The following is a 13,716-nucleotide window of genomic DNA, read 5'->3' on the forward strand; positions in this document are numbered from 1 at the left end:
AAAGAGTCTGGAATGTTTGGAAGGAGTCTGGTGGAAGATCCACCTCAACTCCCCTCCCCATCTCTTTCCCCAAACCCGCCCCTTCAAAGCCCAAACACAGCTCCTCCCTGAGAGAGGCTCAAGACCACTCCCACAGAGTATATAAGCAGCATCCCCTGAAAACAGACACATGGTTCTTCTGGTCTCGTGTCCCTGGCTGCTCTCTGTGGGGTCGGGTAATCATCTGGAACGCTTTACTCATTAAACCTGGGCTTTCCAATATGGTCTGATTTGGTTTGCTGCATCGGTGGAGAGGCCTAAAACTTTCTACTCTGGAAGAGCAGTCAATGCTCTTAACTGCTGAGCCATCTCTCAAGCCTCAGAAATAATATCCTTCTGTTGTTGTTGTTGTTTTGTTTTTTTTTGAGACAGGGTTTCTCCGTGTAACAGTCCTGGCTGTACTGGAACTCACTTTGTAGACCAGGCTGGCCTTGAACTCACGGAGACCTGCCTGCCTCTGCCTCTGCCTCCCAAGTGCTGGGATTAAAGGCGTGCACCATCACCGCAAGGCCAGAAATAATATTCTTAACACCACTTGTGTTGGATAAACATGCAGAAGAACGAAACTGTACATAGAGAAACATCAAGTCAAATGGATTAACCACTAGTAATATTTAAACCTATAAAATTTCTAGACGAAAAAGTTGAGAGGAAAAAAACCTTTCCCAACATTGATTTTTTTTAACATATAACACCAAATCCACAAAGAATTTTTAAAAACTGTACATGTGATTACATCAAGCTAAAAAACTTGGAAAATGACAAACATGAACTAGATGAAAACTTAACTTAAATATAAAAGTTGCTATCCAAGATATTAAGGAATTCATACAGCTTAACAGCAGCAAAACCATTAACAGGATCCTTGTATTTAGGGTCGGAAGACACACCTTAAGGTCCACCCTGGTCCTAGAGGAAAAAGGTCCTCAGGAAGTATGAGTGTGCACCAAGCAGGACGAGGCAGGTTTGTGGACCCCGTTTCCGTCTCATTGCATGAGCCCCGGGTTATTTCTGAATCAAGAGTGGTAAGATTTGGCCCTTTACACCCCATCTTCCATCGGAACATGTAACCTCCTACAGTTTAACAGTTCCTACCAGAGAAGGGCAGCTTTCCAAAGGGGAGGTCACTGATTACCAGTCACACCAGGGTCGCTTCATCTGCAGGCTTGCCCCAGAAATAGGACTTGAGACCCGTCAGAAAACTGGAGCAGTAACACCAGGTGGAGGTGGGGTACGCCTAACACACGTGGAACCCAGTAGCTAACAACTGAATGGACATTGGGCGGTGCCAGGTGCTCTTGGGTCAAGGGTTGGAGGCGTGAAACTTGAAGTCCTGAGTGGGCCAGGCAGGTGCGGGCCCTCCCGGAGGGCACCGGAAGCGAGGCTCCTGAGGGTTTGGGGCTCCAGAGTGGGCAGGGACAAGGATGTGGGCGGGGCAGCGCCAAGTCTCCTGGGGGGATTTCCCTGAGGGCGGGTCGGAAGGCAAGTCATCAGGGAGCGACCGCGGGTGCGGGCCACCTTTACGTATTTCCGGTGCGCTGGCGTTGGTGTGGCAAGCTGGGGGGCCGATTTTGACAGTCCGGCAGTGGTCTCTGCTCACCGGTTCCGTAGTTCCTGCCGATACACGAAGTTTCAGGCCACCCCGGCCCAGAGGCTGGGCAGGATGCGGCTGGGCTCCGGGGCCTTCGCTGCCAGCTGCGTAGCGATTGAGGTTATCGGGTTCGCGATATTTATTCGGGGATTCTTCCCGGCTCCTGTTCGTTCTTCTGCTAGACCAGAGCACGGTGTAGAAACCCCGGCTCCCGAACCAGTAGCAGGTATGGACCCCCTTTCCCAGCGGTCCTCGCTTTCATTCTCCCCCACCCCGAAACAAGTTGTACTGTTTAGTTTTGTTTCTGTACCACACACCTTTGAGGTAATCTCAGACGGACTCTGATAATCAGAGTAAACCCCGAGTGACTCTGGCTCCGCATCTCATTATACACTGAACTCTATCCCTTTTCTTAATAATCCTTTCAATCACTTCCAATTTAGGTTTCCAGTTCTGACCAATAGCACATACAGGTAATATTTCTTCAGACCCCTCAAGTTTTCTACTACTCTCCAGTACACCTCCCCTGCCCCCAGTGGTTAAGGCCTCTCTGCACTGGAACCCTTACTATCCTCACCTATACAGAAATAAACACCAGGTAAAGACTCTGCTGCTGTGAAACAGGTCCACATAATCCAATCACTGGATATGTAAACAATTTGTAAATCCACCAGTTCACTACCTGCAAGGCTATGTCTTAGGCCAAGCTGAGGAGGGCACAGGTCCCAACTGTAGGTCTCTTATGTTGAGATTTCCCTGTCCTGGACTCTTCACTATGCTAAGAGCATGCATTCACTACATATTACTGGGATACCTACTCATTGTTAACATACAGTCCAGCCTAGCCCAGAAGATACCCTTCTTGGTAGTCTGACATCTGTGGGCTAGTTAAAACCCTTGAAAGAGCCTTCATGGTTGTCTTGTCTGGTCTCTTAGAAAATTAACACTGGCTACTAAAAATGGGCCTTTTTTCAGGTTAAACTAATATGTGCTAGAAGAACAAGCAAAAAGACATTGAAGGCAATTGAATACTAAATAAAGTTTAAAACTTAATTTCCTTTTTTCTAAACACTTTTAGGAGCCAGTTCGAACTGGACCAAGCTGCCATCACCTCTCTTCAGTAAAGTTGTTATTGTGCTGATAGATGCCTTAAGAGATGATTTTGTGTTTGGGTCAAAAGGTGTGAAGTATATGCCTTACACAACTTACCTGGTAGAAAAAGGAGCGTCTCATAGTTTTGTGGCTGAGGCTAAGCCACCCACAGTTACTATGCCTCGAATCAAGGTAAATTTAACTTGGTGTTTTATAAATCATGATCTGGTGCTTTTGAAAATCTAGAGAGATTATCTAATATATTTGGAGACCCTATTTTAATAACATGGAAAATATGTTGTTGTCAGTTTTACTGAGGCAGTGGGATGCTGAAGGAACTCCATAATAAAATGGAACCATCTTTTTACCCCTTGTGAAGTAGTCAGAGTTCATATTTCATAGAAAGGAGGAAAGATTTGGAGCCAGATTGTCCAGGCCACTGTAGTCCAAGAGATACCGTCCCCTTTGGTAGACTGCTGTGTTCCTTAGTCATCAGGCTTGAGGGAGCTGTTAGGGATACTCCGTCTAGTTCATAAATTGTATACATAAGAAAACAAACTCAGTCAGATTAAATTGCTTGTCGAAATTATACAAAATGATCAAACAAGTATGAACTGGCCTCAACAATTGTTACTTCTACATAATTAGGTGTTCATTTTGGTGAGGGTAGTTTTAAAGTGCATAGTGGTTTACCCAATAATCATGAGTAAATTTAAAAAAAAATGAAGTCCTGTCTGTATATTGGCTTGAAGACTACTTACTGAGCAACTGCTAGGTGTTGACATTGTAATGGGTACACGTTTGGGGGAAAACAGTTCTGCTTTCAGGGGGCTTTTAGTCTCTATGGATATACATACCCATTAGACAACTGAACATTCAAATAATCATGCAGTTATAGTGTGGTGAGTGCCTGATGGAAAAGAATAGCATGGAATGCTGAGTTTGGAGGGGTAGAAATGCAGTTGAGATTATGGAGTCAGAAAAGCCTGTCTGAGGAAATTAGTTCAAAAGATGCTATTAGGAAGAGTGTTGGCAGAAAGGACCCAAAGCGCTTGAAAGTCTGTGGCGGTACTGAACTTTAAAAAAAGGTTTATTTCATTTTCTGGGTTTGAGTATTTTGCCTGCATGCATGTGTGTACACTACACATGTGCCCGGTGCCTGCAGAGGGCAGACGAGGGTGTTGTATCCCCCAGGGCTGGAGTTGCAGGTGGTTGTGTACTGTCGCTTGAATGCTGGAAACTGATGCTGGGTTGTCTGCAAGAGTGTCAAGTGCTCTTAACTACTGAGCAATCTAGCAAGCCCCTAAATTTTTTTAAATTCTTTTTTCATTTTTAAACTACTCTTCCATTGGGCTTCTCTGGTCCAGTGTAATTTAGGGTCAGCCAGTTACTAGCAAAGGTTGTGCTTGAGCATATCCACATTAAGGCATCTACCCAAGGCTCATGTGTGCTAGGACACTTGACTGTTCAAGTACTTTTCATGACTCTGACTGTTTGTTTAATCAAGAACTCCTTCTCAGCCAGAAGTAGTAATTTTGGCTGTCTCTAAGTCTCCAGATTGCCAGAAATACATAGATACTTTAAAAACTTGTCCATAATTGTCTTCTTTCCCAGAGCCCCTTTTTAGATTTCAAGTTGATATCTTACTTGTCACAGCAGCTGTAATGGAGCCATTACCAGATCAGGTAGAGAAGGAAGGAAATAGGAAAAACCACAAGTATAGGTTCCCTTGAGTGTGACTGTATAACTTATTGTATAATTTTGGTGACTATGAAAGTTTCAAAACTATTGCTTTTGATAGTTTTTGTTGGTTTTCCATTGCTCTTGGGGGGTGGAGGTGGGGATTTGCCAAGCTGGTCATTCTGAAAGTCTGGTTGATTTATAGTTACATATTTGGCTAGTAATAAAACTCAACAGTAGAGCGCTTGCCTACCATATGTATACCACTGAGTTCAAGCCCTAGAGCCTAAAAATAAAGTTTGCATTTATTTGCCACTGAAGAAATCTTACTAGAATTCTATAGGCATTACAAAGATTCCTGTTCCTTTTCACCACAAGTCTCTGGCTATTATCTTAGGTGGTGGTATACCTCCAAATCATGAAAGTTTATTACTATTACTGTGGCCTGGTAGGTCTGTGGTAAAAGTGGGGAGAGTATTGACTCTACTGTATATCAGAAAGATAGGATATTTCACACCTACCATCTATTGTATGGTGCAACATTGTGGGTAGGGTCTGATGTTCTACTGACATTCCTGGCCCAGTTCACTTTGAGAACTCTATACAGGCAGGGTTTTCTCTTTTTTTTTTTTTTTTAAATAGATATTAGATTTGCTTGATTGTTAGGGTTTGTGTGTTAGAGTTAATGAACTTACTTGTCACATAGAGCAAGTTAAATCTTACTTGGAACCCTGACAAAGGGTCTGAACATACAGGTTTATGTTTTCAATGTATGGACATGCACATTAGCATTAACTCAGGAATTAACCCATAGCTTCTGTGACTGACTGTGGCAAAATAGTTGGATAGATGTTGAGGGCACAGAAGATCAGGAAGGGTGCCATAACAGAGGAACTCCAGCACTGAATGAGCGAGGGCTCTCCACGTGGGCAAAAAGGGAGGCAACAACGAAAGGATTACCCGAACTGTGTTTATTAAATAATCAAATCTTCATTATTGAGTTTGATGTTTTTGTCCAAAATTTGTGTTCTATTTTCACCACCGCACCTGCCTACTTGCTGTCCAAGACTCAGTCTCCAGTATAGGGTCTACTGTAGGTCTCTACCAATTTGTGTGACCTCCAAGTGATCTTCCTGTCTCCTGTGCTCATTTTTGAATCTGTGATGTAAGTCTTGAATGTTTCTTCCTGCAGGCATTGATGACAGGAAGTCTCCCTGGCTTTGTTGATGTCATCAGGAACCTCAATTCTCCTGTGCTTCTAGAAGACAATGTGATAAGACAGGCAAAAGCTGCTGGGAAAAGAATGATCTTTTATGGAGATGAAACATGGCTTAAATTATTCCCAAAGCACTTTGTGGAATATGATGGGACAACATCATTCTTTGTGTCAGATTATGTAGAGGTCAGCACCCCTCCCCCCAATTACAAAGTCTCATGTAGCCCAGGTAAAGCTGGAACTTGATATGTAGCAGAAGCCACCCTTGAACGCTTTATACTCACGCCTCCACCTTCAGAGTGCTGGAACTACAGCCATGCACCACCACACCCCATTTCAGAGGTCAGCTTCTTCAAAAGAGAAGCATTGTGCCTCAAGTAGATCCTGATACTACCGTTTTCCACTTAGAGGTGATGCTATTTCTTGTGTGGCATTTTTTAATTTATGGAGTGGTATAACAATATTATTGTAAAAATCATTCATTTACATAATCAGTTGTAAGTGGAGGCATAAACCCTGTTACAGGTGTGAACCAAGGTATGTAGGCCCCCAAATGCAAAATAGTTGGATAGATGTTGAGGGCACAGAAGATCAGGAAGGGTGCCATAGCAGAGGAGCTCCATCACTGAATGAGCCAGGGCTCTCCACGTGGGCAAAAAGGGAGGCAACAGTGTTACAGGAGTCCAATGCCTACCTGCAATTCTTTAACTGTTGGGATCTATAGGGGGAACAGAGCCTGGCTATGAAGGCTTGCAGTGAGCTAAGTAGAATCTTATCCTAAGAGGTATCTGCCTGTGCTGGGGTGCAGGCTCCAGCAAGAGGAAGGTCAGGATTAGATCCAGGTATGTGAAGGTTGAGCATGAGGCAGAAGTGTTAATCTGTTTAGCACTAGAATAAGAGTCTTAGCTTAGTTTGGGGTTTGGGAGCCAGTTGGTGAGTGTATGTCGTCTCACTGATACTTTTCCTAGAGTGATAGACCCTTTCCACAGTTCACCAGTGCAGGCACAGTGTGACTTTTCAGTAGTAACAAGTTTTCACGCTATGTATGTCATCATGTGGAAACACTTTTCTTTGTGGTATATGTTTTAGTGGGAGGAAATGGGCTCACTGAAGACTCGGCTAAGCAGGCTACTGGTCCTATCGGGAGCTGTTTACCTGCTCACGTCTCATGATGTTGCTTTAGAAATGGAGATAAATGTTGTTCTCTTCCTTCCAGGAGTAGCTTTTATGTAGGACTGTGACTTATTCCTACTGTACTGGACTGTCTTGGTTGGTTGCCCTTCATTATCCATAGACAGGCTTCTTGGGCCTGTTTAGCTTGCTTATTTAGTCAGCTTTAGTTAAGACAAGCAATGATTCCATGGGAGTAGAGTTTGTGAATGCCAGAGTAGCATCTGCTCCTTTAAATTATCTGTATAATATGTTTTGTTCACAAACTAGAGACATTAAAAAGAATAGGCATAAGAGCTTAGTCTAATATTAATACTCATTTATTTTTTTAAATGACTTCAGGGCTTTTGTTTTATTTTAGTTTTTGTGAGCGGCCATGTGGGGACTGGGAACTGAACCTGGATCCTTCTGGAAGGACCAGCTAGGGCTCTTCCCTGCTGAGCCATCACTCCAGTCCCGATTTTAGTTTTTGTTTTTTCAATTTCCATGAATCCTGTTACCTAAGATTGACTCCTGGTGATCCAAGAAAAATTGGATGCACTGCTCATATGTACTTCTCCCCTTCCCCATCCCCTTGTGAAGGTGGACAATAATGTCACAAGACATTTGGATAAAGTATTAAAAAGAGGAGACTGGGATGTGTTAATACTTCACTATCTAGGGCTGGATCATATTGGCCACATTTCTGGGCCCAACAGCCCCCTGATTGGTCACAAGCTCAGTGAAATGGACAATATCCTGATGAAGATTCACACGTCACTGTTGTCGAAGGTGAGGCTTACTGTGGTACATTGCATGGTGGTGGGATTTCATGTTGTCAGTGTTTCCTAGAACAAATAGAAATGACTGAGAGAGCACTGCCCATTGTCAGCCAGCCCATCATGCTTCTGCCATGGGTACCTTCTAGATCGCTGTTCCTTGGTTGGCAACTATTTGTAGAGCTACATTCTGGCCAGGAAGGAAACATGAGAAATATAGTAAACAATATAAATGTGCCAAAAGTAGTTGCTGCCTCAGGAAAACACAGGCGGGAGGAACCAGCACCCCTGTACTAAGGAGAGGCTATAATTTTAAATGGTGTTTTCAGGACAGTCCTCCTGGAAGAGAGTTCCATGTAAACAGAGACTTGACTGGAGGAAGGGACAGATTCATACTATCTGTGTGGGTGTGTGTCTCCTAGAGAAGCACTGAGGGTCAAGAGCCTGCCCAGTACCACTGTAGCAGATAAGATCGAATGGCTGGAGCTCTGCGCAGAGAAGCCTCATGACCTGCCTAGTGCCCTCTCTGGATGCCATGTTTTACCTTTAAACAGTCCTGTAAAAAATGCCTTCACTATCTCTCTTGATAGGAAACTGAGGCAGGAGGAGTCATGTGCTCACAGCTTGGAAATGCAGATACCCTGCTGTCAGAGGTCATAAACACAACCCTTAAGTACTCTGAGCTGTGCACCATTCTCTCTTCACCTGTAATTTGACTTTGACCCTTGGATCTGACTGTAAGCCTATTGGAAGAGATTTAATGCATTAAGGAGAAGGTCCTGTTAACTAAAGTGAAGTTCTACACTTGTTTCCTCTTCAAGACCATATATGTACTTGCCAGACAAGTACAGCTGACAGGTTCTCCTTTGCCTTACAGGAAAGAGAGATTCTCTCACCCAGTTTGCTGGTTCTCTGTGGTGACCATGGGATGTCTGAGACAGGGAGTCACGGGGCCTCTTCCACAGAGGAAGTAAGCACACCTCTGATCTTAATCAGCTCTGCATTTGAAAGGAAACCTGGTGAGAATTAGGAATGATTAACATTTTAAGACTATAGTCTGGTATAAGTTATCCCAAACAATGTTAAATAAAAATTAAAGGGAGATGGGCAGTCAGGATTTATAATTTAAATTCTTTGCTCTGATTCTCAAAATATAAGTTCTTTCTATAAGAATTCTATTGCAGAAATATTACTAGCTAGATATGGAACTCCTCAAAATTTGCCTTGGCTGGTGAGATGTCTTAGTTGGTAGGGGAACTTGTGGCCAAGCATGACTATTTGAATTCCATCTCTGGGCCATACCTGGTGGAAGGAGAAAATCACTTTCACAAGTTGTCCTCTGACGTGTGCATATGCCCATAAATGTACACATGTATACACAAAATAAATAAATACATAAATGAATGAGTAAGTAAATAAATATAATTTTTTATAAAGTTTTTTGAGACAGGATTTCTCTGTGTAGCCCTGGCTGTCCTGGAACTCACTCTGTAGACCAGGTTGGCCTCAAACTCACCATTGCCTCTGCCTCCTGAGTGTTGGGATTAAAGTTGTGAGCCACCACTGCCTGGCTCTAAATATTTTAAAAATGAAAAAATGCCAGCAGATGATATTTAAATATTTTTTAAAAGTGCTCACTGCTTAAAACTGTATGATGACAGCAGAGTCAGGTTCAGAGAGAGAACAATGGACTAGCTAAGGCTCCATTCCTAGGTCAAACATAATCCTCTGTTTAACCTGTACCTAATTCACCTGGCCTTGCTTATCCCCCCACACCCCCCACCACTTCAGAGCTGCATGCTCAGCTGCTTCCACAAGACTAAAACATGGCTGCAGTAGTATTTCTGCAGCAAAGCTGACACCTGTAGCTACTGCCTGGTTCTGGTCCTGTAACCTAATGCGTTGGGTTTGCATCTTGGTGAGTACTAAGCCAGAACGAGTACAGCCAGGAATGAAAGATGGAAAGAGATGTACCTGCAGTTGGCAAGACCATGAGAGTCATTTTCAAAGCAGTGTTCTCTTGGACAAATGCAAGGATTTTAGTTAGGGAACCTATACATATTCATATAGAGAGGTTGGCCGCTTTCTAAACATCCTCAGTTAAAGAGTACATTCCTGTGTATGTTTAGTTTAATGTTACAATTTAAAAAGAAAAGACAATAGATACATTTTGGACAATGCTTAGTTTAAAGTAATGATACAATGTGTAAAAGATTAAAGCAATGGGCAGAAATGTCTCTGGGCATGCTCAGCTTATACCATAAGGTTTTTTAAATCACATTTTTAAATTAAAATTACATAATTTCCCCCTTCCCTTTCTTCCTTTCAGTCCCTTTCATGTACCGATAGCTTGTTCCCCACTTGAAATAAATCATGATCTCTTTCTTCATTGTTGGTTTATACACACCAAAAAAGAAAAAGTATGTTTCCTTAAATATACAAATACAACCTGACCAGTCTGTTTAGTGTTACATATATCTATATAATTTGAAGACTGAACACTTGGTTTTGGACAGCCAATTTGGGGCTCATCCCTGGGGAAGACTTTCTCCTTTGAGCATTCCTTAGCTGCCTGTAGTTCCTTGTCTGTGGAGGCTGTGAGATTACTCCTTCCATGTCAGCATGGCTGTTAGTGTTTTACTTCTTCAGGTCTTGTTTAGGCCACCACATTGTTGAGATGTTGTGGGTGAAGGCTCCTTGTCGTTTCTAGGAGACATAATAGCAGATTTCCTGATCCTCTGGCTCTTACAGTCTTTCAGTCTTCTCCGTGGAGATGTTTCCTGAGCCTTAGGTACGAGAGTTATGTTGTAGATGTATCAATTGCAGCTGGGCACCCCCTTGTTGTCTATTTTTACCAGATTTCTGAAATGGTCTCCGTCTTTTATAAAGAGAAGTTTCTTTGATGAGTTGTGAGAGCTACATTTATCTGTGGGTATAAGAATAAATATTTAGCCGGGCAGTGGTGGCGCACGCCTTTAATCCCAGCACTCGGGAGGCAGAGCCAGACGGATCTCTGTGAGTTCGAGGCCAGCCTGGGCTACCAAGTGAGTTCCAGGAGAGGCGCAAAGCTACACAGAGAAACCCTGTCTCGAAAAACCAAAAAAAAAAAAAAAAAAAAAAGAAGTACTTTGAGCCGGGTGGTGGTGGCGCACACCTTTAATCCCAGCACTCTGGAGACAGAGCCAGGCAGATCTCTGTGAGTTCAAGGCCAGTCTGGGCTACAGAGTGAGTTCTAGGAAAGACTCCAAAGCTAAATAGAGAAACTCTGTATCCCCCCCCCAAAAAAAGAATAAATATTTAGGATGCAATTAGGAATTATGCTGGTTTAGTAAAGTGGCATTATTAAGTTCTCTAAAATCTATGACCCCACTAGCCCTGGAGAGTTGGTTAGTTTTCCAGTACCAGGCATGATTTCCTTCCTGTTGAGTGGGCCTTCAGTCCAATTAGAGAGCTGTTGATGACCACCAATATATGGGGCCACTGCTGCACCTTTAGGGTTACCCTGCTACGTTGGTCATCATAGGTTGTCAGAGTATGTTCAGGGCAGTACAGCTGGATAGGACTCTTGGTCGCTTCCTTAGTGGTACCCTCGTGTGCAGCTGTTTCTGTTGCTGTCACCAAGCCTAGAGGCTCTACTTTTGCCACCTGATTGTTCTTTTGTTTCTGAGACAAAAATAGGTGACAGATGGCCTGTTTCTACCATTGTAGATGAGGTGAGTGACGGGGCTACTTTCCTAGCTGGTACTCCTGTGTAGTTGCTGTCTTCTGGAACCTGTGGTCGGGGTCGGGGAAAGGAGGGTAGAGATTCATGTGCCACAGACTCTTAAAGCTCTTACAAAAGTTCAGTAGCTTTTCATGAACGAATGTTTCTTCATTTGATAAATACTCTTAGAAAATTTCCAGACTGTAAATGTGGCTGTTGTTTTTATGAAATTTGGATTATCTGCCATGTGATTTCATAGACTGCTCTCAACCTGCTGCATCCTGTCCTGAGTCTTCAGGCCCCAGTGGGAAGCATGGGTATGGGTCACTCTAGGAGTAAGGGAAGAATAATATACCTCCTCTTGGACCTCCATAGGACAGAGCAAGTATGTTGGTTGGCTGACTTACCCCTAGGTAGGACTTGGCCAGTTTCATAAACTTGTCTTCCACCTAAAATGGTGCCTGACAGCTTTTTCATCAATATTTGTTTATTAAAGGTTTAAAAGGTTGCTGAAGTAAGGGTGACATGGGGCAAATAGAAGTGTGTATAAGTAGTGGAAGAACTGAGACTAGTTCTCTGAAATGCCTATAGGATAAAGCCCTTTGTACCCTGTGTTCACATCGTAAAGCTTTAGTTATTAAAACAGTTTCTGTTGGCAAGACTGGTCATGCCTATCAGTGAAGGAAAATAAAGAGGTTAAAAATAGATTCTAGCATAAAAGAATTGTTGATAATAATGGCATCTCATGTTAATGAAAAAAGACAGGACATGCTCAATGCATGATGTTGTTATAATATGAACCTTCTAATAAGCAGTAATGCTGTTTACCCACCTTACTTTCTAAACTAATATAAATCCCAGACCCAAACATTTTAACCTCTTCAAAAGATTCTTTATTGTGGAAAATTTCAGACCTATTAAAGGTAGCCAAACAGTCGAAGTCTCCAGATGCACCACCCAACTTCAATGGTTACTATCCAGCTATAGCTTGTGTTAGTCTATCTGTGCACACACTCATTTTCCTTATTATTTAGGATATCATCAAATGTTTAGATTTCCAATGTCTGTCTCTCTTTAGTTGTCTTAGTTTGATTGAGTTAGGTGCAAATAAGATCCATACATTATGATGTGTCAGTGTGTCTCCTCGGTCTCTGTTAACTTGGAAGTTCCCAACTCTTTTAATTTACTACCATTTATTTGCTGAAAAAAAAATCAGATTGTCTTTGTAGTTCCCTGTGATCCGGATCCCCCAAACCAGTCTAGCTATGTAACATAACTAGCCTCTAATCTAACTCTCAGTCTTCCTGCTTCAACCTCCACAGTCTCCCAAAATAGCGCTGCCTGCTGAGAACCAAGAATTCAAATGCACAAGCCTTGTCGTAGGATAGTTTTTTAACCAAACTGTAACACTGGACTTTATTACGATGTTAGTAGTCATTGATGACCAGCTAGGAGTTTGTGAAGAGTAGTATTTTAATTCCATATTTTTATATTACTTAGCTATTACTGTAGTCCATTTGTGTTATTCTAACAGAGTCAGAGGTATGATAATTTATAGAGAAAGGAATTGATCTCTTGCTTCTCTATAGGTTGGGAAGTGCAAAGTGTCACAATCTAGTGAAGTTTGTTCCCTTCTTCCACGATGATGCCATAATTACTGTCCCTGGAGGGAAGGAGCATTGTGTCACCATGTGACAGAAAATAGGAGTATAAAGAGGATGAGATTCCTTCCAACAGGCCACTTTATAGTGGTGCTAGGGCTCCTGAGCTGATACCTGACAAAAGGTACCACCTCCCAACACCATTACATTGGAGATTAAATTTTCATCACAAAAATTGTGGGAGAACATGCCAGATGGTGGTGGCACATACCTTTAATCCCAGCATTCAGGATGCAGAGACAGCAGGATCTCTCTGAGTTCCAGGACAGCCAAGGTTACACAGAGAAATCCTCTCTCAAAAAGCAAAACAAAACAAAAAAAAAATGGGAGAACATTAAAACAAGATCAGCAATAATATATTTTTTATATTAATTCCCAAGTCCTTTAGGCAAGACCTCAGTGGTCTCTGATCCCTCTCTTGCCCTTTGAACCGTATTCCTAGCTATCACGCCTGTGTCTTTCTCAGGGCTCAGTTAGCTTCCCCAGGGTGCCCTGATCCTTCAGGTAGAATTGGTAGAATATACTGTCTCAGAGCTAGAAGTGTGAGTTTATGCTGGGTTCTATTAGGTTTCCGGACAGAACAAGGAAGTCTTCGTTGTTGTTGTTGTTGTTCGAGATAGGGTTTCTCTGTGTAGCCCTGTCTGTCCTGGAACTCACTCTGTAGACCAGGCTGGCCTTGATTGAACTCAAAGATCTGCCTGCCTCTGTGTCCCAAGTGCTGAGATTAAAGGTGTGTGCCACCACTGCCTGGTGGAAATCTTTTAAGATAAGGTAATCTTGAGTTTAAATTGATACTTCCAGCTCAC

At 42.7% G+C, this 13,716-nt stretch overlaps 1 protein-coding gene across 4 annotated transcripts in view; it reads left to right on the forward strand.

Annotated features, from left to right (window-relative positions):
- Positions 1-1,560: 1,560 nt before the first annotated feature.
- Positions 1,561-13,716, forward strand: part of Pigg (phosphatidylinositol glycan anchor biosynthesis class G) — a 36,062-nt gene continuing 23,906 nt past the window's right edge. The window contains exons 1-5 of one of the 4 annotated variants that reach the window (XM_052735714.1): positions 1,561-1,856; positions 2,709-2,914; positions 5,595-5,804; positions 7,371-7,559; positions 8,424-8,565. In XM_052735714.1, coding sequence (XP_052591674.1) covers positions 1,703-1,856; positions 2,709-2,914; positions 5,595-5,804; positions 7,371-7,559; positions 8,424-8,565 — 901 coding nt within the window. In that variant the 5' untranslated portion in view covers positions 1,561-1,702. The remainder of the gene's footprint in view (positions 1,857-2,708; positions 2,915-5,594; positions 5,805-7,370; positions 7,560-8,423; positions 8,566-13,716) is intronic. The other 3 variants (XM_052735713.1, XM_052735715.1, XM_052735717.1) reach the window with 3 other exon arrangements.

Source organism: Peromyscus californicus, unplaced genomic scaffold (genome assembly GCF_007827085.1).
Source record: "Peromyscus californicus insignis strain IS unplaced genomic scaffold, ASM782708v3 Scaffold_13__1_contigs__length_99412109, whole genome shotgun sequence".
NCBI classification, from domain to species: Eukaryota; Metazoa; Chordata; class Mammalia; order Rodentia; family Cricetidae; genus Peromyscus; species Peromyscus californicus.